Source organism: Ischnura elegans, chromosome 11 (genome assembly GCF_921293095.1).
Source record: "Ischnura elegans chromosome 11, ioIscEleg1.1, whole genome shotgun sequence".
In the NCBI taxonomy this organism is placed as follows: Eukaryota; Metazoa; Arthropoda; class Insecta; order Odonata; family Coenagrionidae; genus Ischnura; species Ischnura elegans.
Genome location: NC_060256.1, coordinates 62,158,473 through 62,184,004, shown reverse-complemented (window position 1 = coordinate 62,184,004; position 25,532 = coordinate 62,158,473). Strand labels below are relative to the sequence as shown.

The following is a 25,532-nucleotide window of genomic DNA, read 5'->3' as shown; positions in this document are numbered from 1 at the left end:
ATTAAACGTTGCGACTGTCATCTCAACAGCGTAACTCCCTCAGTAAGATTCTACATCTGCCCCAAATTTGGCCCGCATGACTAAATGTTTGGTTTTACTCTCTACCCTATTCCTACTACGGGAAATACGTAGAGTATGCTCTAAATTTTATTAAATTATTTGAAAATAAATCGCCAATGAAAGTGATGATTTCGCGAACTCCACACGATAGAAATTTGGTACTAACAGTTATTTTGTATAATTAAGGATACTTAAGTTTTGTTTTGATTTTTTTCTGTGAATGGATATTGATCATGAATCCATAATTAAAGCCATGATTTTGGAGAGGCCACAAGTCCACTCGGCATAAATTTGGGATAAAAATTTTTTCTATATCTTTGGAGCGATATGGCTGCCGCCACGACTTATTTCTCATAGTGTATATTAAATAGCGTTACCTATTTATTCCTGAGGAATTGCTTGTATTATGCCTTAGGTAGCTTTATATACGCACTGAGAAAAAGTTTTGTGATTTTGCTAAACGGACTTAATGGTTTAATATTAAATAGTGTAACCAATCTATCCATTAAGAAGTGTTTGAATTATATCGTTGGTAGCTTCGTATACTTACTGAGAGATTGTTTTGTTACTTTGCCAAACGGACGTAATGTTTTGGAAAAAAAACTTCAATCGTATGTCCACACAAAGGAATTGCATACAGGAAGCCCAATTCCATCCCATAGAAGGCTGATTGCTGTAGTCACTTCGATCGCATTTTAATCGATATTCAAAAATGTACGCGGCGCGGTAATGAGTGCAATGCGATCCACTTTTTCCAAATAGGTACTTTGCATTAAAAAGTTTGTAATTGCAAAGAATAGCATTGAAAAGTTATGAACTTCATTGATCATATTCAATCAAAATGTATACACATCACATCATGTGTATACATTTTGATTGGCACCCTTAATTACACATTATTACCCCGTGAAACTCAGATCACTTTTTCCGTCAGCGACGGTTCATCTATGGCTCTCATCTAACATACCTGAGCGCAATACTCGCTTAAGGTGTATCAAATAAATATATCAACATAAGTCTTTCGTAGAAGGTTACTTGAACAAATTAATCACCTGGCAACCACATAACGACGTATCCAATACGTCCTCATCGCCTTACAGGTAGGTGTTCGGCTGGTTGGAAACCTAATAATGCCGAGCCACCTCCAAACATTCGCCACTCTGAGCCCCATTCTATGCACAGTCGAGTACTAGGCATCACGCATGCACGCGCGCATGCATGCAGTCTTTTCCGCGAAGCCTCTCTCGTTCACGCACGCTTACGAATGCTGCTGCTGCTGGTGGGGGAATATATATGTCCCCACGACCACCCCTCCCACTTCCCCATCCGACAATTCCTCGAGTTTGTTTGCGCTTTTAAGAATATGTTGGAAACGGCGAAGACGAGGCAAGGGGTGAGTAAGGAGGGAGAGGTACCACGGGAGCAGAAGATCGGGCAAGAGGGAAGACTACAAATATTGGTCCAGTAAAAGCTGAGGGGGGGTGAAGATGGGGGGAAAAGGGAGGGGGTACACCTTCCTCATACCCCTCCTCGCACCGCTCTCCCATTCCACGGCAAACGGTGTCGGCATAACCTAGTCTGCCTGCCTCTCGGCTCATCTATATAACCGCTCCCATCGTGCCCTATGCTCACACCGCCCCCGCCGAGTTATCGTGTGCCTCTTTCGCCTCGATCGACAATTTGCGAGACAGTCGCGGAATGTTGGGACGGGCACGCGTTCACTCGTCCCATAATACCGGGATCGAGTCGCCACAAAATTTCTTCCGAAACGTTGAACTCATATCTGGGACCACGAATATTACAAAAGAGGATCCTCAAGTCGGCCTCTAAATGTGTTGTCACCCACTGCGCACTTAATTTGGTTTACAAAAGCCGCCGGAACAGCACGCTACGCTCTAACAGCAGAAAAATGATGTTTGTAGCCGCTCAGAGCCTATGGTTTGGGACATAATTTCCATTGTTGTCTAAGAGGTATGATATTTTTCGTGCCTTAGATGTGCGTTCCTTTCAAAGAAGTCCAAGGTAGAGAAAGACACCAATTCATTCTAGCCATTAAATGTTTAGAATGCTAAAGATATTCCTGGTTAAAGCGTCTGAGAATTAAGCTGGTGAGCCTGAATGACAACTATTGGCATGATTTTCGACCATATTAATTTTTTCTTCGCCTTTGTTTTTTAATATGTCTTCAAAGCGATAATTTTAGTGCTTAAGAGTTATTATATTTAGCACTAATCAAATATAATTGCAACAGAAGTCACTGCGCTGAGCTTAAAAGTGACGCCTCTACCTGTTGACTACGAGTAATGTTCACTTTGGATTGAAGAGTGTTATCTTTGCCTGCGTCTACTATTTGAACGGCGACATAGTTTTCTCTTTCGAAGGGAGCAGCCACTCGGAAAGAGAACAGTGTGCTTGCAATGGGAACGAGGCTGAGAACTCAAACCGTGCGTCTGCGATCACAACTCATCGCTGCAGGCCGTGAGGGATTTCACCTGTAGGCGGGTTGAGAAAGTCATCAGATGTTTGCGAGCATTACGAGGGGCTAATACCTACCGGGGCATACATGAGCAAATAGTGAACACTTCTTCGCTCCCTCCGATAGGTGTCGATAGTGTCAATTTAAATGGTGAATTTATATTTCTCACTATGGGTGGTTCAACTATAAAGACGTAGTGCGAAATATCTCACTTTGTAACGTCCCACAAATCTTTATTTTTATGAAGTTTTGGGGAACATTAAAAGTCAGTTATTTTGCATTATAGATATGTGATTACAAGCTGGGGCGCAGCTAGGAATTAAGATCGGGGGGGTATAGGTGCAACTAATACTGGGGGGTCTGGGGATATGGAATACCCGCCATGGCAAGCTGGAGGTGCGAGATTAATAAATTGCGGAATTTTAAGATAAATCGTTAACAATGGCAAGTTTTACGGCTTTCTGAGAGATATTTTATTAATCCTTACACTATTCTATAACAAATATCAATCCAAAAATGGATTAAACTTAAAAAATTGTCTGAGCTCTGGTGGGGGGGTTTATCTCCCCAACCCTCCCTCGCTGCGCTACTGGTTCTAAGTGAAGCCTGAGCACTTGATGTATACGAGGCATATTCATAATGTAAGGGCCGTTTGGTTAGTACAGGAAAAAAATATACCCATATGAAACACATTGTATTGGCTCTTTTAGTTAGATAAAAACCTAATTGAATTCTCTGCATAATCGCCGTTCTCTTCTAAGTACTTTTCGTACCGGTACGAAAAGTATTTAGAAGATAAAGTAAAGAACGTTTCCTGGGACCAAACGACCCTTACTTTAAGAATATGTCTTGCATATAGAGTCACGTTAGGAAAAATAACAACTTTGGTTTCTTCAACTTAACCATTAATTGTAGACTAGTTTCAATTCAGTGTATCATTTTGAAGACTAATTTTGAAAATGATGTAGTGTATTTATTTTAGAAACTGTAAAGTTGTAGAAAGCAAAGTTGTTAGTGCTTATAACTTAAAATGGAATTCTACAAGGTTAAGGTCTCAAAAATTCAGTACATATATAGAATCGTATTTGGAATTGAAAATGAACTTTTCCCTGAAGCGTTTTAAAAAATAAGGTAATAACACTTCTCCTTCGGGTCCTCTTAAAGTCGAAAACTCCGAAAGTAAAAACTATACTTTGAAAATGATCCATTGAAATATTTGACATTTTTTCTCCTAGTTTAATATATTTGGTCTTCACGAACATCAACAATGTTCACACTTGAGTCATATCTTTGAGAGACATTTATGTTTCTACCGAATGACAGAATAGCTTGATTGATAACTTACATGCAAGTGATACGTAGAAATATTTGTCATATTTTTCTTCTAGTTTAATTTATTTTGGTCTTCTCAATCTTCAATAATGTTCGAACATAAGTCATATCTTCGATCGAAAAAAAATAATCCCAATTTTGAGGTGAAGTCGTAAGCATTTTCTCTATAACAATGGAAAAATTCTCGCCAATTCATTTTGAACTCGCAATCAAAACGGTTGGGGAGCAGTAATTCACAGTAAAACTTCCTTCAAGATCAGGATTTATATATTTAAGACAAGATTTTGCATTATCTACCCCGTGAATTTATAAATCTGTTTGAAATATTCATTAGCTCATGTACTCAGAATATAGGAACATAATCACAATAGTGCTGCAGCAGGATTTGATAGCAAACACGAGGGAAATCTGATTAAGCCACAATTCGAAACGTTTCTCCGACAAAAACGGCACCAAGGTAAATTCCATACATAAATACTCTCTATTTTCGTAACGAGAAAAATGGGGGAAGCATATTTTCCATTCAAATAAATGCGTGGTATGTAAACGTTTCTCCGACCATTACTGCACCAAGGTAAATTCCATACGTAATTACTCTCTATTTTTGTAACGAGAAAAATGAGGACATTATATTTTTTCATTCAAATAAATGCGTCGTAGGTAACATACTGAATGAGCGAAAAAGAGATAATAAGTAGAGGTGATGCTTGGAATGAAAGAGTTTGAGTAAATGGGAGACCAATTTATTATATTATACATATAAATATGAGATGGAATTTGCTCAAGAATTCGCGCTGGGAAGCGTGGGCTAAGATCAACAAAGGACGGGACGCTATATATCCTTACTTACCCCCACTCACCCCACTTGCTTCCACCTCTCCATCCCATTGTTTAAACAGGGGCTTTTTCATATATTTAAGTAAGCCCAAGAGCGGAGTACGGAAGCTCTAAAAGAAGAGTTGAATAACTAAAGGAAAGGAAATGGGTTGGGTACGTTTGAGTCTCGAGAGATGGGGGAGGTGGGTGGGGAGAGGGGGGGGCTAGGGGTTGGGGAATGCGTTTGAAAGAGGGGAGGGGTCATGAAGAGAATAAGGTGGGGTTGATGGTGTCGCTGCTGTAGGAATGGAGCATTATGGGAGATTTTGGGCAGTGGTGCGGGAAAAGTAGGCGCACCTAATATGCTCATAGCTTGTAACATGCTTGTATGAGACCAACATGTCTCATTCATGCAAAATTAGCGATTTAGATAATCATGAAACTGGGCACTGGTATCAGTGTACATGGTGAGCATTAATTCTTGCCCTGATTATAAAAAATATTACAGAAAAACCGTTTGGCATAATAACTTAAATATAAATGTCTTTATCAAGGACAGAGTCTTCACCACATGTGCAAAAGGCTGGTGTCCTAACACCCCCTGCCACACGCCTTTTAGGCGGCTTGCGAGTTAGTATGTATGTAGATGTAGAGCACCTGGCGTGAACTGGGATACCGCTTCCATATTCTCCGAGCTACCAAGTGGGCACATGTTGAACTTTACTAACGTAAGTGGTCTTTAAAAAAAACTAGTAACCTATGCAACATGATCAAATTTAAATTATAATGTCAAACAGTTATCCCGTAATAAATTTTTATAATCAGGGCAAGACTTTGTGTTCACCCTGTACAATTAGTAATCAGTTATTCTGAGCTCTTTGAGAAAATCTAATAAAATTATTGAGCTTGTTAGTAAACATATCTAGTATGAGTTTAGTACGTGTACCGGCTGTGCAGGAGAAAGTCTCATCGTCCGTCACAAATTGAATCGATTGAATTAAGATAATTTGAAAGCATGAACATAAACATTTGTAAGTGATAAACACCTGCAAAGTATCTGTTAATATCTGTTAAATGTGAAAAAAAGAATTTATATTTAAATTATGGTGAAATAATCAAAATCACCATTAAAAAAGCGACTTCTAAAAGACGTACCAGCTATGAGAATAAAGTAATGTGGGATTTTTTGGGCATTGGTGTGGGGAAAAATAGATGTAATATGCATACAGAGCTGGATGCCATGCGGTAAATAGAACTGGCATGAGGTTCAGCTTATTAAAAACACTTGTCTGTTTCCACACTCTTTAATTTTCACCGACCATGGTTTCGGTAACTTGTGCCATTACCAAGGTGGTGCCATTATCAGCACAAGTTGCCAAAACCATGATCGGTGAAAATAAGAGTGTGGAAACAGACAAGTGTTTTTAATAAGCTGAATATCAAAGATTTCCACCTTATCACGCCGGACACTGTATCTTTTAACTGGCATGAGTTTAGTGAGTGCACTGGCTATGCAGGAGCAAGTCTTATTGTCAGCCATAATTGAACCGATTGACTCACGATCATGAAACTTCCGACATTCTTGGATGCATGGATGAAAACATGAACGCAAAAAATTTTAAACGATAAACACCACCAAGGCAACTGGAAAATTCTGTTTAAGGAGAAACACATAATATACACTTAAATTTCATTGTCAGCCGTAATTTAATTGATTGACTAGCGATCCTTCGAAAGCGTGAACGTAATAATTTGAGAGCGATAAACACTACCATGGTAGCTAGCAATATATGTTCAAGGATAAACTCATAATTCAACTTTAAATAATGGTAAAAATAATAAAAATTTCTATTAAAATAACGACTTCTACGAGACCAATATATTTCACTTAAGATAAATTATCGATTAGGGTAATAATCGAACTGGTCACTGATACCAAATCAAAATTAGGAATAAATTTCACTGGACTCTTTGAGAAACACTTATAAAATAATCTAATTGTTGCTGTAGAGAGTATATACTTAGAGAAGTTTGACCGTAGGTGTTAAATTCTTTCTTCGTATAATAAAACAAGGTCAAATTCAGAAGGACGTGTGATCTTTATGAATGAGCAGCGGCTGAATTGCCACTATAACACTAATTTTTGGGCATTAGGTCCCAGCTTGGGGTTAGATGACCCTTAGGCAACGACTATGAATGCAGGCCTTAAAAGCCCCCTTTGTTCAGGGCTCACATTGTTGGCTAACTCTTATTTGGCGAACTCGGAAACAACACATACAGTCCTTCTCACCGCTGACACTCAAGTAATGGATATCCCTTCTTTGTTTCCTCCTCCCCACACCTAGAGACCTTCTCAGTCTTTCGATCCTCTCCCGTCTGCTTTTACGCAGGGCGGGCGAAGGTCCATAAAACACCCATTCGCCTCTGAATACTTCCTTTCGCTCAACCCATACCACGGCCTGAACTTCGTCTCCGACCACCCCTTCTCCAGCGCCCTCCCAGTCGACGTTAATGGTGCCAATACTGGCAAACAGGCAGTCAGGCGATGACCATGGCGATTTGAACGAATAACACCAGCTCACTCACAACCAGTGATTCAACTCGAAGGTTAGTTTGGATAGGTAAGAGTAGAGCACACCCCATACCTTATTTTAATGGAAATTGTGACGCTGAATTCTAATCATTGCCTCTGAACAGCTAAAGTTTCAGATAATGCAATAGACTGTAGGACGTATGAGCACTACAGTGGCGCCAACTCCTTGGGGCCTGAGGGGGTCCGAGCCCCCTCAAAAATTCGTTATGGGTGTGAGGAAAAAATGTGTCAGGCTTGTTGATTTTCCCCGGAATATCCAGGTATATATCCAGATTCAACTCGAAGGTTAGTTTGGATAGGTAAGAGTAGAGCACAGCCCAAACTGTATTTTAATAGAAATTGTGTTGCTGAATTCTTATCATTGCCTCTAATGACCTAACGTTTCACAGAAAGGAATAGACTGGAGGATGTATGAACGCTACAATGGCGCCGACTCCATGGGGCCTGAGGGGGCCCGAGCCCCCTCAAAAATTCGTTATTGGTGTGAGGAAAAAATGTGTCAGCCTTGTCGATTTTCCCCGGAATATCCAGATATCGAGATTCGAGTTACTGGGGTTCTAATGTTGATCATGTGACTCTTCTAAAATCCTTAAAAAAACTTACAACTCACTGCTTATAAAAATTTATCGGGGCAAGATCCCCGGTTTGGACCCCCCCCCCAATATTTTTTGTAAGTCGACATCCCTGGAACGCTAGACGTGGTGGAAATGCAATGCATCCATGATAAAATATATAAACTCCAATTGGTAATTTCCACAATTTAATATAGAACTCCACTTCCGACAATGGTTTAGGCATTCTATTTGATTTGACCTTTTAATGTCATAAAATATCGAAACCATAGTTGGTAGTGGAGTTTTATGTGAAAATGTGGAAATTACAAATTGTAGTTCATATTTTATCATGGAGACTGAAGAACATTAGCGAAGGCAAGAGCAAGTATGCGTACACATAACAAGGGCGGGAATATCGCAGTGGAAGAATAATTAACAGTAAAAAATCCAATTCGCAGATTGTCCTTTCGATTTGTAATTTTCTCATCACATTAACCGACTGCAGCTTCCCCAGCTGTGGAAAAAAGCTCTTTAGAAAAACTAATTGTGGTAAGCCACATAGAATTCAAGCCTCATGAGGTGAGAGTCCCTAAAATTGTGCCTTATAAGGGGCGATGAGTCTTTCGAGAGATAATGTTCCGTGAAAAATGTCTGTCTGAACTCTTGGCATCTAATATTTGGCCGTCAATTATTTTCCGTAAGTTTCCACTCATCGTTTGTACTTGCGGGTGGCTTCGTAAAAGTTCGCCGCAAGCTATTATTTTAGTTATTGCTTCCTAAACTTAGCTCTCCCGAAGTTATCATGAAATTATACAACGTTAAAACCATACTTGATGCTCTAATTTTCGTCAGCGTGCCTACGTGTTAAGGATAGATATTCAGTAAACGTAAAATTTGTTATGTAAATAATCACCACTAATTTGAAATGTCGGGCGAGTTTCGCGAGGTCGAGGTAAAATAAATGAATTTTTTTAGCGTTTTTCTTTCATGGGTCGTGTATATCTGCAATAAAGGTATTTTTTGGTGTTTTTTGGTCTTCTAGTCATTTCTGTAAGAAGGAACACAATATCCCAAAGTCCGGAATATTCCCCATCCACTGCCATAACCAGGTCTATATTAACGACTATTATAGGGATAGCATTAGCCCTGACGAGGTTTCCGACGGTGGAAAAGTAACGATGGCCACTCTGACAATTGATGCGGGGAAAAAATGTGTACTTTACACACAGCATTTTTCAGCTGTATCAATGTAGTCAAGTATGAATAAAATATGTAATTCGTATGGCGGCGGAGCTTCCGTAAACTACGAGAGAAAGAATCTTTTTCCGCGGTCCTTCTTGGTTGGATCGATGCGACCTCTCCGAAGCGCGCTCCCCGTCTTAGCAGACGCCCGTGGCTGCTCAAGATCACCGCCGACCGCTTTCGAGGCAAGCCGCTCGGGAGACTGGCGCTTCAAGAGGATGATGCTCGCCGCGTTGCCGGCACATCCTTTACTCGCCGCAGATAAGATGAGCCGCCAGTTGTAGCAACTGCCGCGGTCGTGTTGTACAAACAGTAAATCTTAACATGAGGTCTCAATTGAAGTTAACAATTTTCCACACAGTGGACCCTCTCTTTACGATACTAATCCATTCTGGATCTGATCTAAAGGCGAATTCCATCGTATTATTAATCTGCATTGTTTCCGGGCGAGGATTCCGTTTTTAGAACGTCAGCGCATACAGCATTTTTTAAATATATGCTTCATCAATTAAATAAGGAGTAGAATTATGTAAATGATGATATCGTGCAAGTGGAGACATATTCGGTGAAATTTGACATTTTAAAACGCAAAACGCAAAAAAAACGCCCAGATGTGAGTAAATTCCATTCGAAACCGAACCGATCGAAAAGCTGGAGCCAACTGATATGAGATACTTGAGAGAGAATACTTATAATCTGAAATTTGAGAGAACTTTATTAGGATTACGGCGTTTTTGAACCATGTCTTTCCGTAAAACTCCTCTGTACATTGAAATGTAGGCTATTGATTATAGCTAAGGTTCAATATCATAATTTGATAAATAATCGTAGGAGGTCCGCGGGCGAAAGGAAAATAAAGTCAGGTTCACCATTTATATGAGCTTGATCAATTGGATGGCATCTATTTTATATTAATTCGTTCCTTTTAGAGCATACCTTCAGAAATTCGGAAGGATACATATTTCTATTCTTCTCTACTGTCATGAGCTCTAGCACTTCCAGGGTATTCCGCTGTTTACTATTTCAAAGTTAATTTCTTTTATACCTCACAGATCTCTTTATCGGCAGGAAGGGGAAATGTTCCTTGAATCAGTTATGGGATTACCAGAAGTTTTTTAGCGGACATATTTTATTTTTGGCAGCATAATCGAGGCTATAATAATTGATAGTTAGATAAAATTCCGAAAAATCCACAAGAATAAAATTATGTGAGACTTGATGTTATTTTTGATGCCATGGATTTCTGCAAAATTTAACCTGTATTTTATTTACCTCCCTCAATTTTTTTACGTATTCATCCAGGCAGATATATACTTAAAATTAGACGTAATGCATATCGAGGGGTGCGTTTTTGAACAAATTATGTAGTTCAAATTCAAGGATATTTACTGTATGTAAACTTTCAGAATATTTTTTCAATCTTGCGTTATTTTGTCGAGCAAGGAAGAAGCTGGATCCATCCGAATTTGATGTTTCATTGCTGGTATCATAATCAGGAACTATAAAGATCGAAATTTAGCTCCAAATTACGTAAACGTCACCTGGAGGAAATTATGTGAAGTTCGATATTTTTATTAAACTGTGGGAATCCGGGATATGGCTTACTAATGTATGATTTTTTAAACTTATTTGTGAATGCACCAAGGAGTACTGCATGATGAACCACTCGATGAAGTATGTGTAGTATAAAATGGAGAATATTCCAGTAATAGGCCAACAATTTCTTGCTCTGGCATTATTTTTACTAGCTCATGGAGTCCTTCTCCAGCATAAATTTTGAAAATTATTCTAAAAAATTAATCATTGTACTATCTAGGTCTTCGGGTTGAAATTTATGTTCATTGCCTTAAAGTGCCAGGTGGAGAAAATTATGTAGTAGTTAGCATTACTCCTGAAATCGTGGACTTTTGTTTTTCTCGGAATTTGTTTTATTACTGCCACGATATTTTTTGAGTTGGCTTGCGTGAAATTGGGAATTCTTTGACACCTCTCCCCTCTTTCGAAAAAAAGAGTCCTCGATGGTATTACGAGAACATTTCGTCTGGAAATGTAACCATGAGAAAATTATATGGAATTCAGCAATACGCCTGAAATCGCAGACCTCTTCTTTTTCAAATTTTGTTTTTACTCTCACTACATTTCCTGTGTTGGCCCTAATTGAGCCTTTCTGTAAAATTTTAATTTCATGCTCACTGTCTGAACATGCCACCTGGGGAAAATTATATTTACATCAGTAGTACTCCCGAAATCGTGGACATATATGTCCTTTTTCGGAATTTGTTTTTACTCTTTTTTTATGTTGGCTTGCGTGGGAAAGGGAGTTCTTTCACACCTCTGCCCTCTTCCGGATAAAAAAAAGAGTCCGCGCGATGGGATTACGAGAAGATTTCGCCTCGCGATAAAAAGGAGCGGTGTATGAGATGAACTGGGTGCAGCGAGGTTCGCGGCGAGGGGGTGTGAAGGGGATGGGGGGAAATTGAAGTGTTAGGGGGTGGGGGAATGAAATGAAGTGTAAGGGACAGGTTGCGGGGATTGGTGTTGTATATGAGGGCGGCAGAAGGGGGTATGGGACTTGGAGTGGCGTGGGTTGTTTCTGAAGTTTTGATGGCCACACGCTCGGTGCTCCGCAGGCGAATAATTGAAGGGCCGCGCAGACCGCCCCATACTTTATATCGCTTCCCTCTCTCTCTCTCTCCCACTTTTGCCTTCCTCTTCTTCCCCGCGGAGGGTAAACATCTCGGGAGCGGAATATCCTTAACACCTCTCCCCGACTCTTCATAAGGTCGCGAAATCCGTCCGGCATCAGTGCATACACTCTTTCGCGCGTTCGGAAGCCTTCTCTACCCCTTTCCGAGAGCCTCTCTCTCCTCCTTAGATTAATCGCTTTTTGATAGCCAGGGCAGGAGATCCGCGGGTTCAATTAGCTGGTCAGTCATGGAGGCGGTAACTGGGGTATCACAATTTCAAGCAGGACACGGTGAAGCATTTCGATATTTTAGTTAAGGTTTCTTTCGCTGATTAGTTTTTATACTGATTTAAGTATCATTAAACCTGTCCGGCAATGTTTTAAATTGTCCAGTAATTGTCAGAACTGAATAATTATGATCCCTACCCATCCATAACCTTGACGTCTGCCTACATTGTTATAATTGATGTTTAAACATCATCGTTTCTATAGTTTCGTTTGGCATTGTTTTCTAACCGATCCGATGCCATAACGTTTTCAAGACACAGTAGCACCATTAGGTACCGTCTTTAATTTAACTTAATTAAGGAAATTTCACTCATAGATTTTCAAATTAAACTAATCCAGAAATAGGAGATAGTTCCTACTGCACACGTCCACCTAGGTATGGTTACATGATGCCCGATCATTGCTGAAGATTAAGGCGGGGGTTCGTCATCAGGTGTTGCCATGGTGACCCGATTTCAAATTTTAGTCCATGATTATCACGCTGAGTCCAACGAAACGCGTATAAAGCTAATATAATGGGTTGCATATGGAAAGTTAACAAGAACTACCTCGAGTGTGATGGCAGTAACTTGATGTAATTCAGAGTATATTAAAGCCTTTTAGCTTAGGTTACGACAGATTTGGTCCAACTGAGTTGGTATTCGAATTGGTCCATGTAATTTTCAAAAAGAAACTACATTAGCCGTAGAAAAATTTTGGTGACTGAGTTTTTTATGGAATAGTAATTTAAGGAAATATTAATATGTTCACTGTTAAGAGTTAGCATAAATCATTCGTTGAAATGCATAAAATTTTAGATTTCTCACTCTAGTATCAAAAGTTTAGTCAATATTTTCCATCTATAATAACGCTTTTTAGCAGTAGAAAATGCAGATTGATCATGATATACTTTTTATTACTAAGGAAAGAGGACATGGTACGAAATAATGCTGGAAATCCAAGATCTAGGCGCACAAAAGAGCCCATTGATTATTCTAAACGTGAATATCACCAGAAATTTATTTCGTGGATGGCTAAAGGTTGACCAAATAATTGAATTGACAATGGAGATATAAATAAGAACACTTCAGGTATAATGCTTAATGGACGACCTGGGTCTCAGCTTACCGTGGCACTTTCCCTTCGCCGGATCATGCCACGCTGTGATGGAACCCAGGTTACGCATTAAAAATTACCTATATCTGGAATTGCAGAGCTCTTATTTCCATCTCCATTATGGACAAATCCACTGTTTTACTCGAGCCGCTGTTAGGCTCATAGAGATCACTTATTGAGAGTATTGGTGAAACTGAAACCCTTGAAATATGCATTCACAGGCAAAAGAGTTTTCACAAAAATTATCATACGCTTGCTAACTTTTTTTTTAGTCATTCTTAAGGCCGTTTTACACGGGGCACGGAATTGCGCATGTTAGAGCTGCATTAATTTCTAAAATGGCGTGGAATTGCGCGAATGCATGAACGAAATTAGAACAGGGGCTATTTTGCCGTCTCGCATCCACGCATTCTCGCATGTGTTCTAGCAATTCACCGCTTTACACGACGCAATTTTGATTGCGCCTTCGCACGTACGTCAGATTGTGCAATTCCAAGTACTGTGTAAAACGGCCTTTACACATTGTAAAACAGAAAATCATTGTGAGAGGCTTAATTTCCTATGGCACCCTCTTTGAATACACGCTTGATTCTGAATCCATCTGAGATTGCGAAGTCTCTTAACAGAATTTGAATGAGAATTACCATTACTTTAGCCTCGTTATGAGTAATTTAGATCAGCATCCATCCTTAGGATATTCGGCCATTATCAGAGCAATCGTTAGAACATCTCATCGTCCACTTTAATCGAGTGATCGATCGATTAACATCTGCAGATCTTGCGCGGCCTCTGTTCGCGATGTGGTACAGATGAGGCACGCTCCTCAGGCCGCTAATGACCGTGAACAACAATCATTTGCCGAACCCGATTGAGTCTCTCTAGAAGCCTCTAGAAGGTGAACAGCGGTGGAAAAATTGAATTTGAGAATCCGGAAATTGCTCCCAAGGAGTCTTTCAAGTACTGAGCAATCTTTTGCAGCCGATACTAACCGTCAGTCGATATTCATCTGCGCCACTCCAATCACTAACTGCATTCATCATTCATGAGTTCCCAATGAGTAAGCATGTGCAAATCTTTTGCTTGCTCCTTCCCCTTCACCCAATGAGGAAATTTATCTCTCGTCGTATTCAAGGACGCTTCCTGAAAAACCAAACCTTCCATCCATCTCTTGACAACATCTAGGTTAGGACAGATTTGATCCTGATGAGTAGGCATTTGAATCGGTCTGTATAATTGTTTAGAAGAAACGACTTTAGCCATGGAAAAACGTTGGTGACCGAGTACTTCATAGAAGAGTAATTTAACGAGTTACTAATGAGTTAATTATTTCTATATTGAAGAAATGATTCGTTGGAATTCATGAAATTATAAATTTCTCATTCTAGTTTCAGAATCTGCATCAATAATTGCCTACAATAATAATCCCCTTTTACAAGGATTTTTCACTTCATGCCTTACATTTTAAAAGGAAAGAGAACCTGGAACGATATAACACAGTCAATCCAAGATATAGGTGCACAAAAGATCCCATGAGTAAGCATGTGCAAATCTTTTGCTTGCTCCTTCCCCTTCACCCCATTAGGAAATTAATCTCTCGTAGTATGCAAGGACTTTTCCGTAAAAAAAAACAAACCTTTCATCCATCTTGTGTGACAACATCCATGAAAGAACATAAGAGCTGACAATCTGTCTTATGCTATGACTGGGTAAACATCTTAAAGAAAACAATGATAACACATCTTCGAAAATCCTTGATTTGTTGTCCGAGTCGACAAACCAATATTATTGCGATTAGCGCCGATGAATTTCTTTTAGATTTAAGTTGACTGTATCTCTATCGATGGTTTTCGATGAAATGCCCAAGCTACCTTTTTACGGGACTTACTTTTGATTTCCATTCCAATTATTTCCGTTTGATTTGTGAATTTTATCTCAACTCATTTGGACATTAGAAGTAGGTAAAAAAATAATCATAGTAAAGAAAAAAATCTCTTAAGTCCTCCGTTAAAAAAACCTGCCTGTGTTTAGCCTCTTAAACCATGCACGAAGGTTTCAGTTTCAATGCATATGGATATACTTTCATTGGAAACTCATAAAAAGTGCGCGGGTTGACGGGAATTCCTTTTTCATGCGAAAATGATTTTGGCTGAATTTGATTTGTTCCCATGTTTACTGTTTATTTGACTTGATATAAGCTTTTTAATGCGTCATCAGTCTAAAAACGAAGGCTTTTAACGTTGAATGAGTAATTAGTAGTCCATGCGTAATTTCCATACTCCTTAATTTTCCAATACTCCATACTCCAATTGTCATACTCATTAATTTCATGCGTAGCCCCTAATGCAATGAAAATTTCTTTCTTCTCAAGCATTCATCCAATGATTTATCGCTTCCGAATGGGCTGTCCTTAAAACTCTGACGCTGATACCTCTTTACAATATGGTCCAAGAATAATGTTGATAATTATTAGTCCTCTCATTTGTCGATAAAGTCCGTCTGTAAAAATCGATCGCTTTATGCTTCTAAAATAAAGGCATTTAAAAACAGAATAGTTAATAATACGCATGTCACAACAGCATTCGAAAAATAAGCATATTGATTTGTCTTCAATGTCTCCTGTATTTGTAAGCATATTAATGGGGAGACTTGCGCTATTTTCACAAATGGTAAAAATAACTTATTTACTGGGTAAAACTTGGTTTTATTTTGACAATGATATTCCCTTTGCTAAGGTATCACCTTGTGACAAATGTCATATTTTCGAATAAGAATAATAGTGCATCGTCATAATTGCTTGATAATGAAACTTTTATGCTGACCTAACTAGGATTAAACATAGTCTTCCACACATATTATGTAAAGGAACCAAGAAAACAATTCAGTAATGTCACACTACGTGGAGGAAACCCAAATACTTAAAATCCCTACCTATTCATAATCTTCGCGTAAGCCAACATTGTTATAATTGCTGTACACGCGCCGTTTTAGTATCGTCGTTCCTATTATTCCGCGTTGAAAGATCCTCAGCAAATAAATTCATCCACGATTTACTCAATATCTCATCTAATTTTTTTTCATCCAATTCCTCTTCCTCCGAAAAACTGCTTTTCTATTACTTCCACCATGCTCTCGTTATTTCAAAATCGACACGTTTCCACGTGTTGCTTCCATTTATACCAGAACCTATAAAGTCAAACTTATGCACGAACCCATACGATTATGTGTACGGATATGCCATAATGATCACGATTATGTGTACGGATATGCTATAATGATCAGAAGAGTGGCCTCACCAAATGGTACGAATTCATAAATGTGGAAACGAAGGATGCTAATTTCACTCTTTGTTATACAAGGGAATATACCCTTGATAATTCCTTAAAAATAAACACACATTTTCAATCATAATAGACAATATATGATTTAACACTTTCCCGGCGAACAACTTTTGAAAAATCTTCTCGGGATACCGCGCGGGTAAGATTATAATAGACAAGTTTAATACCCTCATTATGATAACTCTTGTTGAAAGTTACGACGTCCTCTTTTGCCCATCTGCTACATAATTATGAAGAAACCTTGGAAAATGTCGAGAAAGTATATTCGTAGAAAATATTTAAAATTACCCGATTTACAACCCGCAACATCTTACTTCGAGAAAGTGGCTGCGAGAGCCGTAGATGTTTCATTTAATGCTTGGAATTATTGATGTGAAAAAAATGACGAAAACCAGGGCTAACATAATTTATATATTATATGTATTAACATGTTTCTTATACTAATAGCTAAAGTGGATTCTATAGCCATTTAGCATCGCAGCTACAGTACCGCTGACGATAAACATATAGCTATTACTTTTTTAGATACTGGGCTTCAAGTAGAAATTAAATCATCTAAAAGCTTATGGGCATCTAAAAGCATCTAAATATTTTTTTCTGGTGGGCGTATTAAATTGTAAGCCTGTGAAAATTTGTCAGTTAAAAACTATCAAACAATATATCTCATGTTTCGTCTTATCAAGCCTATATTTGATGTACCCTCTCTCTCGTGAGTTATTATCTACTATCTCTTATAAGCCGAAAATTTATAGTAATTTTAATTTGTCAAAAGCCAAGAATAGAAAATTGCACTGTCTCATGCAATGCCCAACTTCGATCGAGTGTTTACTGAATTAGAGAGAATGTTTGAAAATATGCGGCCCAGTGTATCGGATTTTAATGCAATGCTTGGCAAATAACCCGTAGGTTGCTTAGAGATATAGTTCCGGCTTTGACGTGATTTTATTCTCGAAACCAACGTGTAAACCCTGTCCTTTTACAGCAATATAAGGTTTTATAGCAGTCAACTAGAGGATATTAAGTAGAAAAGTTTGTTATTATTGAAAGAATTTTCGATACATTCTTTCACAGTCGACTTCACTCTTTCCCCCTAATCCTCAAGGTATGCCTCGAGACCTCGGCGGTCAGTAGCTGGGGCACCAATGGTTGTGATCGTAGGATCGCCTGAGGCCGTGGGCGGCGGGCCAGGCGGCGCGGCGTGAGAAATTTTATGACCCCAATTGAGAACAAATTTCATGCACGGGACACAATTGTGCAATAACCTTTTTCAAAGAAGTTGATTTCCCAATGTCATTGCTTTTGATCGATTCCAGGAGAGTGATTTTAATCCACATCCACTACCCCACTAGCCGACTTATTATGCCCATGCAGTGGGAGATTTTAGGATACTAGCCGTCAATCGGTATGTACAACACAAATTAAGATGCGCATAGGGTTAGATGATTTACCTACGGCCTCATATGTGTTAGTCCTTTATTGTTAGAGGGAAAAATATTTCCTTTTGGTATTAATATCATCCGAAGTACCTCTATAATTTTATCGTTTCCGCCGGACATAGAAATACATGGTGTCCCATTTATCTTGACCACCCGAAATAACTTTTTGTCCAGATGCAAATCCAAAAATGTGCCAAGCAAATGTTCATTAGCCGTCCAGGGGACATTAATCAGCATGATTGCCTTCCTTGTAGCTTTATTATTTACAAAGATATGAACAGCGTTATGTCTTTTTTAAATGGCACCCTATATTTTTTATTCGGCAATTGATTTCCTCTCCTATAACTCCTCCTGTTCATATCTTTGTAAATAACAAAGCTACAAGGAAAGCAACCATACTGATTAATGTCCCCCTGACGGCTAATCGACATTTGCTTGACACAGTTTTGAATTTGCATCTGGACAAAAAGTTATTTCGGGTGGTCAAGATAAATGGGACACCCTGTGTAGTGCAGTTGTAAAACTTGTTCATCGCGTCCTTCTGAATGACATCGGTTAATAATTGGCTCGAGTAATCAGATTCTAGCTCCTACTACTTGTACTTCTTATGGCTCCCAAGATAATTCGGATAAAATGTGAGTAAAACCCTCTGTTTTTTCGTATCGTCAGCTTTCTTATGGGCAAGATAAATCAGAGCTCATCAATTAAAATGTTTACCTCTCATGCAATGTGCGATGAAAATTTCTCAATCAATTTTGCTGATAAATTAGTAAAAATTTACCGGTAAAAATAATAAGTACTAAGGGGCAGATAAAGCTTTTAATTTTTTATTGAGATTCGAATGGAAAAAAAGGTTTGTCGAAGGCTGTCATTCATCCTATGATCAGTAGCGCGCATACCATTGAGCTGAAAGTGGATGGAAATTACTGCCCGCAACTCATTCCCACATTGTTCTCAACAAAGCAAAGAATTCAGGTAAACCACACCGGTTTTCCCCTCATTTTGTCCATCTCGTTTTATGATCGGGTCTCTGATCAAACAAAAGCGATTGATATCGGCTTTCCGACCGTGTCCGCTGGCACCAGCGATGACAGGCAGCTAAGTATATTTACTGACCGTCATAAAGCCATTGATGAGATACGTTTTTTGGTTCACGTTGGAAGGTAAACTGAAAAGGGTGACGATTCAGGAATAAATTTTCAAGTTTATTATCGAATGAGCTGATTAAATTACTATTCTATGAAGTTTCCAGTACAACTCCCAAGACGATAGCGTGTTATGTTAGGAAGAATATAATCAGGTATATCAGTTCTATTTTTCTCGTAATACCATGATATCCTAAGTTTAAATAAAAGAAGAGCCTGCTTTATATATTTCAAACGAATCTCAAAGTTTTAAAATGACAAGGAGTTCTTTATTGATCCTGTGATATAACGTAATTCGTTATGATGAGCTAATGACAAGCTATGGGTCAATCATGAATTAGATTGACCTCAGAATAGCTCATTAACTTCCAATAACGAGAGGAACTTCGTTCGTCTCTTGCATTTTATCGAAGTATATCCGGAAATTCTAATTAAAAAATACCTATCAAAGTATCTAGATTTCCTATTTAAGTACGTATATATCCTATAAAGTTCAGATTTTAGAATGGAATGCCGGGATGAATCGCCGATATAATTCGTGAAAGGCCAGTCAGTGTGCTTTATTTTGTTTCATCAGAAGCTATTTACAATTAATTGGTGCATATTAAATTTTTATCCTAAACAGATGAATAATCGAGGTGTTTTGGAGCGCAATTTTATGCACGTTTCCTTCTAGCCTATCAACAAACTGTGATTCAGAATTATTTCAAACAATTCATGAGATGCTTTATCACTTTAATGGAATTCAATATTCAAGCAAACATAATGGTTCAGTTGTCACTTTCATGGTAAAATATCGGAGTGTCAGATTAATTTACTTGTTTTCATCGAATTATCTGCTGGTAACGATTCTTCCAAGATTCGTTCATCCTAATTTCACGATTTAAAATACCTACCCTATTTTTACGATTTAAATTTTTTTACCTTTACTAACATCGTAAATTGTCTTAATATTTTAATATGGTATTCTATGTGGTTACAAATAAAACTTCTTCATCTCTTCAAATGAAAGGAAAAATATCTCTTCGGTAAACCTCTATAAAAGATTTTTTTTAATTTCCATCCGTAGTTATGGAAAAAATCGATATGAAATATAGACAATATTTGAAATCGTGTCAAAAACAGCTGTACTAAAGGCTGACGTTAGCCGGTGACTTAGTCGTTCATTACTATGTAATACAGTTTGAAGGCAAATAAAACATTCTTTCTTCGCATTATGTGGATAAATGCAATTGAATGAGTACTCAGTATTTATTTATTTTTTGATGAGGACCATCCTCAGATTCAAATTCTCACCACGATATATGTATGTACTTATCATCTACTGTGTGAACATCAACGTGTTCGATACCTGAAGATTTCAGGCATACATCTCTCTCGTTCTTCTTTGCATTCGAGAGCAGTGTTTGCGTTGCCGGAATTAGGATCAAAACGGACAATGGAGCTTATCGTTATAAGTATGACTATTCATATGCATTGCATCTTGGAATTCCAATGAAATTCTGAGGAAAATCAGCTCTGCCAATGATTCTGTGACAAATTTCTTGTGCAGAAGAATATGGGCCAAATGAGGATTTGGAGAAAAGAATTCCATGAATTGTAGCTTTTGACTACATCTTTCGCGAAGAGCGTACCACACTAATGAATTCAAACAACTGAATTGAAAAATTTCTGCTGTAGACATATTTTAAGTCACAAATAATTATCTAGAGAACTGAATACATTATTGCCAATGTTCCTCTGCCTTCCTTCACTGAGACTGCACAAACAACTCTTTGAGGGCTTGGTGCGACAAAAAATTCGTCCTCCCGTAGTTGTACATATATAACGTGGAAGGTATTATCGAAGAAATTTAGATATTTCACGTAATATTTTGGTCTCTGCGGCGACTGTGGAGTTGTATAGGAAGCAATATCTTCTTCGGGTGACGTCCGATATAGCGAAGCCGAAAAAAAACTATTTTCCCACTAGCAATGTCGCAGCTGGCAATATTTTCGTGTAGGATCAACAAATCTGAAAATCGATAGCGTCCCAGACACGCACGTAATTGGGGAATATGAATTACTTTTGGTTGCATAGCCCGCGATATATTATCACACAATGTCTCTTAAAATATGGATGTTTACGTGTCATAGCGTTTGCTTTCCTGTCAGTTTCTAAGGCATTTGTGTTGTTTGCAAATATTGCAGCATTATCAATCAATTTATATTGAGACTACGAAGTTCCTTATATTCACTCTGGGCGATATTGAATGCTAAATTTAACTGCTGCGTGACGGCAAATAGAAGAATATACTTTTTATAATCTTAACCGGGTTTACGAGTCAATTAAATGCACCACTCGTGCACAAGGGCGTGCCACCATATTTTTCATTCATATTTCGCAATTATACACATTTTTAAATATAGATCAAAAGTTACAAGCGCCATAATTTCGCAAGGGAAAAGTTCAATCATTGAAAATTTATAAGATTGTGTTGTAGTTGTGTCGTGAACTACTCCTAAAGTTAATACAAAAGTATATAATGTGAATCATAGTAAGTATAACCATTTTTCCATTAAAATTCTTGTATAATACTGATCAAAGCTGAAAAGGAGAAGGCGATCCCACTGAGTAACGTCTCCAAAGTAAATACCGTTAACTGGGGCAATTTCAGCTCATTAGGGTCGAAACCCTTAAGTTAAATTGGTTTTATCGCTCGCAAGTTCCTGCGTCTTGTATGTGGTACCATTGCTCTTTGAAAATCATTTACATAGGAGTTTAAAACAGTAATTTTTCTACCCACTTGCAATGCAACTCAACATAACAACAACAAAATCTTGTGAATAAAGCATTTAATTATATTAACCGACTCAGTTTTCAATTAATAACTTCCAATTATCAAGATAGCAGGCAACGATTTGCAAAAAAATGGTTCTGTTGAATGCAATTTTTTCTTTCTTCTCTATGACTGTAAAACATTTCCTCGAGTAGCTATCCAACCCTCAAATTGGCTCAATATGATAGGCTTGCTAAGAGTGAGTATTAAGAATACTACTTCGTCATTCGAATAAGCTGTAAAATGTCTATAAAATTGCGTACATTGATTTTAAAATTCCCGAAGAAACTCAAGTAACCCAGATCAATCGTCCCGTCTGGTGATGAGGAAAGTATGTTTTATTAAGAGAGCGACATTAGGTACTCACTTGCGAATCTGGGGTCGTTCGCCGACGCTCCGTACCACCCAGCCGCCGCCGCCGCCGAGTTCCGCATGTCTCCATAGTGCGAGGAGATGTCGGAACCGTTGCAGTACTGCGCGGGGAAGGCGGCGGCCGCGGCCGCTGCGCCCGCCGCCGCGTGGTGCGACAGCTGCGGCACGTGCATGTATGGGTTTCCGCTGACCGGGACGCTCATGGCGGCCGCCGCTGCAGCCGCTGCCGCCGCCGCCGCCGCTGCCGACGTCGACGAGGACGACGAGTTGTTGTTGTTGCCCTGGCTGTTTCCCGCCGCGCCCGTTACGCTCCCACCGGCGCTGCTGTTCCCTCCGCTGCTGCTCCCGCCCGTGCTACTCCGGAAGGGCGATGGGGGTGCGGTCAGGGACGAGTCCACCAGGGCCGCGGACTTGCGGTAGGACTCTTCGATGGGGCTGAGGATGTCGGAGACGGAGAAGGGCGTAGTGTGCGGTGCCTGTTTAGGGCTCAGGGACATTGCCAAGTCACCATTGAGCTCGGGTAAAAGGTGCAGGTCGGAGGCTCTGGAGAGGGATGCCGCGACCTCCTCCTGATGCTGGTGGTGGTGCGCGTGGTGGTGCTGGTGCGGGTGCTGGTGGTGGTGCGCGTGGTGCTCCTGCTGGTGCGCCGCGGCCAGCTGGTGGTGGTGGTGGTGGTTGAGCTGGTGGTGATGGTGGTGGTGCTGGAGATGTGTGGCTCCCGGCAGGAGGCCGCCGTAGGCCGCTGAGGAGGAGGTCGCTGGAGGCGGATGGGTCAGGGTCCCTGGAGTTGGCGGGGGACCTCGACCGCCCGCCCCTCCACCTCCCTCCTCGTCCTCCTCCTCTTCCTCCTCCACCTCGTCCTCCTCCAGTTCCTCCACCTCCTCCTCCACTTCTCTCCCTCGACGATCCAGACCGGCCGCTCCGCCTTCCGTTATCGGGAAGAATCAAACGGGGGACCGGGTGAGGGGGTTGGAGGGTTCCCTCACGGCTTGACCTCTCTCTGGTTCGAAAACAGTGCGGTCAGCAGCAACAATTCCGGATGAGAGGGAAGACTAAGGTACCCTTTGCGTGCACTACGAGGTTCTTTTCCGTTTAGCAGTTCAGTTTCGGAAGCACAGGGATGGGATATTCGCCAGATTATAAGGGAGGTTTTAACGCCTTTTCACTCGTCACATGTGCTGAAAATATCTATTTCGTCTTCACACCTTCGTAATGGTCACTGTACCGCCTCTACTGGTTGATTCTCAATGTCTCTTTGCAATATTTTGGCGATAAAAATCACAAGTTCGTTTCACTACCCTGGATTCTGTGTTCTAACTCGTTGACCGTATAAACTCGGGAGTAGGTTACCGTCACGGTGACCTAAAGGAAACAATCACTACCTGAGCTGAAGAACACTCTTTATAGTTGAGAAATGCCCAGGAATTCACGTTGAATCGTCCTCGATTTTTCGTCAGAAATGTAAAACTAGACTTCTCCGATATCTCATCAAGTGTCCTCTCAAGAAATCCTTGCAGATGATCTCGTCAAGTTTTGAACTGTGGCACACCGGTTCAACTGGGCACTCCTTCCCGATGTCAACAATTCGAGTGTTTTTCCGCTTATGATACTTCAGCGTGAGAGGAAGATACACCTCTTCCTATGCCCCTCCCACCCCACTCGTGATTTTTATCCGGAGTCCTCTCGAGCGAGAAGTGTCCAGCTGGAGTGGTCTCTCCTCGATGGGCCCGTCTTCTGGTCCTCTTCCGCGTGGCGAAGCGTTTAGCACGAGTGGTCGACCTTGTTGCCGGTCCGGGAGAGGAGGCTGCGATGGTCCTCCTGGTCCCCGCCGATAACTCTCTCCAAATCCTTCAGCTTCGCCCCCCACTTCTCCGTTTCCGGGAAAATATTACGTGGGCCGCTTTTTCCGGGCGTCCTAGAGAGACTGGGGCACTGAATCCGCCGCCCCCGTGGTCCCTCGGCTGCAAACCTCAGGGGTCACGTATGGTGTAGCCGCGTCGGGACAGTAGGCGGTAGATATGAGGGGCTACCACCGAAAAATCTTCGCCTCACCAAGCGCGTCGTGTCCTCCTTGAAGAGGGGGCTTTTTCGTGTCCCTCGAGTCTTCTTCCCTCCTCCCAGAGAGAGAAGAGAGATGTTTGCGCTCGCCACTTCCTCACGGCGAAGATGCAAAGAGTGGACTTCTCTTCTTCCCTGAGAGGTTGTCCCGATCCTTCTCACTCCTTCCCCTTCCCAGAAGCCTCCCCTCCAACTGAAATCGCCCCCGCCCCTCGCGCAGGATTGTGGGTAATGGTGGTGGTGGGGGAGGCACGTGAGACGGCTATGCTGGATGCTCCGTGTACCAGCGGGGCAGCTGTCAGAGTGCAGAGGAGGGGGTCGCGGGCTTCGCCAGTCGCCTCGATAGCGAGGCGGTAGGGGGATTCCGTAGCGGAGGAGGAGAGGGTACACCAAAAAGGGGCGGAGATTACATATCAAGATGGGCCAATCAGGCTTAGCGTCTCGGAGGGCAGCGGGTTCCCATGCCCCGCCCACCGTCCCTACAAGCCACGCCCCAATATACTCGTCTCGCTCTTCGGTGGGAAGGGGCACTTTTTCACCCCTCCCACATCCCCCTGCAGCTGGAACCAGTACCCCTACCATCTCTCTCCCCTACGGATCTTCAAAAACCCCCCCGTGAAGCCAGCTCGGAGATCCCGCGAAAGCCATCTGTGGGAAGTGGGACTACCTACTCCCGGAGCTCCCGATTTCAGCAGTTGGCCCTCGTCGTATTTTTGCAGATGTTGCGTTGTTTCCCGTGTCCGATCGATCATGCAGCGTCGCTGGTGTTTGCTTCGGTCGCGGCGTCCCTCCACGTCTACCAATTTCTCCACGCTCCATACTTTCGCATTGAGGACGCAGAGGAAGGATTTCAGGCTGTGGGTGGATCTGGTCCGAATTTGGATAGTGCGACACATAGTTGGAACATCCTCATGTCATCCACAGGGACCTGTAAAATCGGAAGTATAGCCTTTAGCGGTGTGCAGAAGTCGCAGGACTTAGATCAGCGAGTGTGCAGTGTGAAGGAGTTAGATCAGCGATGTATATTCGCAAGATACGAGCTGTTAGGCTGAATTAAAAACGTGTTGTGCTGTTTATCATCTGTTCGGCTTTTCGGGAAAACTATGCGGTCTTCTCTCTCGGATTTAAATCATAGGATACTCTCGAATACCTTAATTTTAATTGGCATTATATGTATGAGACGACGCCAATCGCATACAAAATAGTTCTTGGCGAGGACTAGT

At 40.7% G+C, this 25,532-nt stretch overlaps 1 protein-coding gene across 1 annotated transcript in view; it reads right to left on the bottom strand.

Annotated features, from left to right (window-relative positions):
• LOC124167642 (homeobox protein vnd-like) overlaps positions 1–24,891 on the bottom strand; it is a 179,040-nt gene extending 154,149 nt beyond the window's left edge. Inside the window, exons 1-2 of the mRNA XM_046545622.1 lie at positions 24,304–24,891; positions 22,247–23,195 (exon numbers count right to left, since the gene is read on the bottom strand). Of these exons, the coding sequence (XP_046401578.1) occupies positions 22,247–23,195; positions 24,304–24,891 (1,537 nt within the window). The remainder of the gene's footprint in view (positions 1–22,246; positions 23,196–24,303) is intronic.
• Positions 24,892–25,532: the final 641 nt, after the last annotated feature.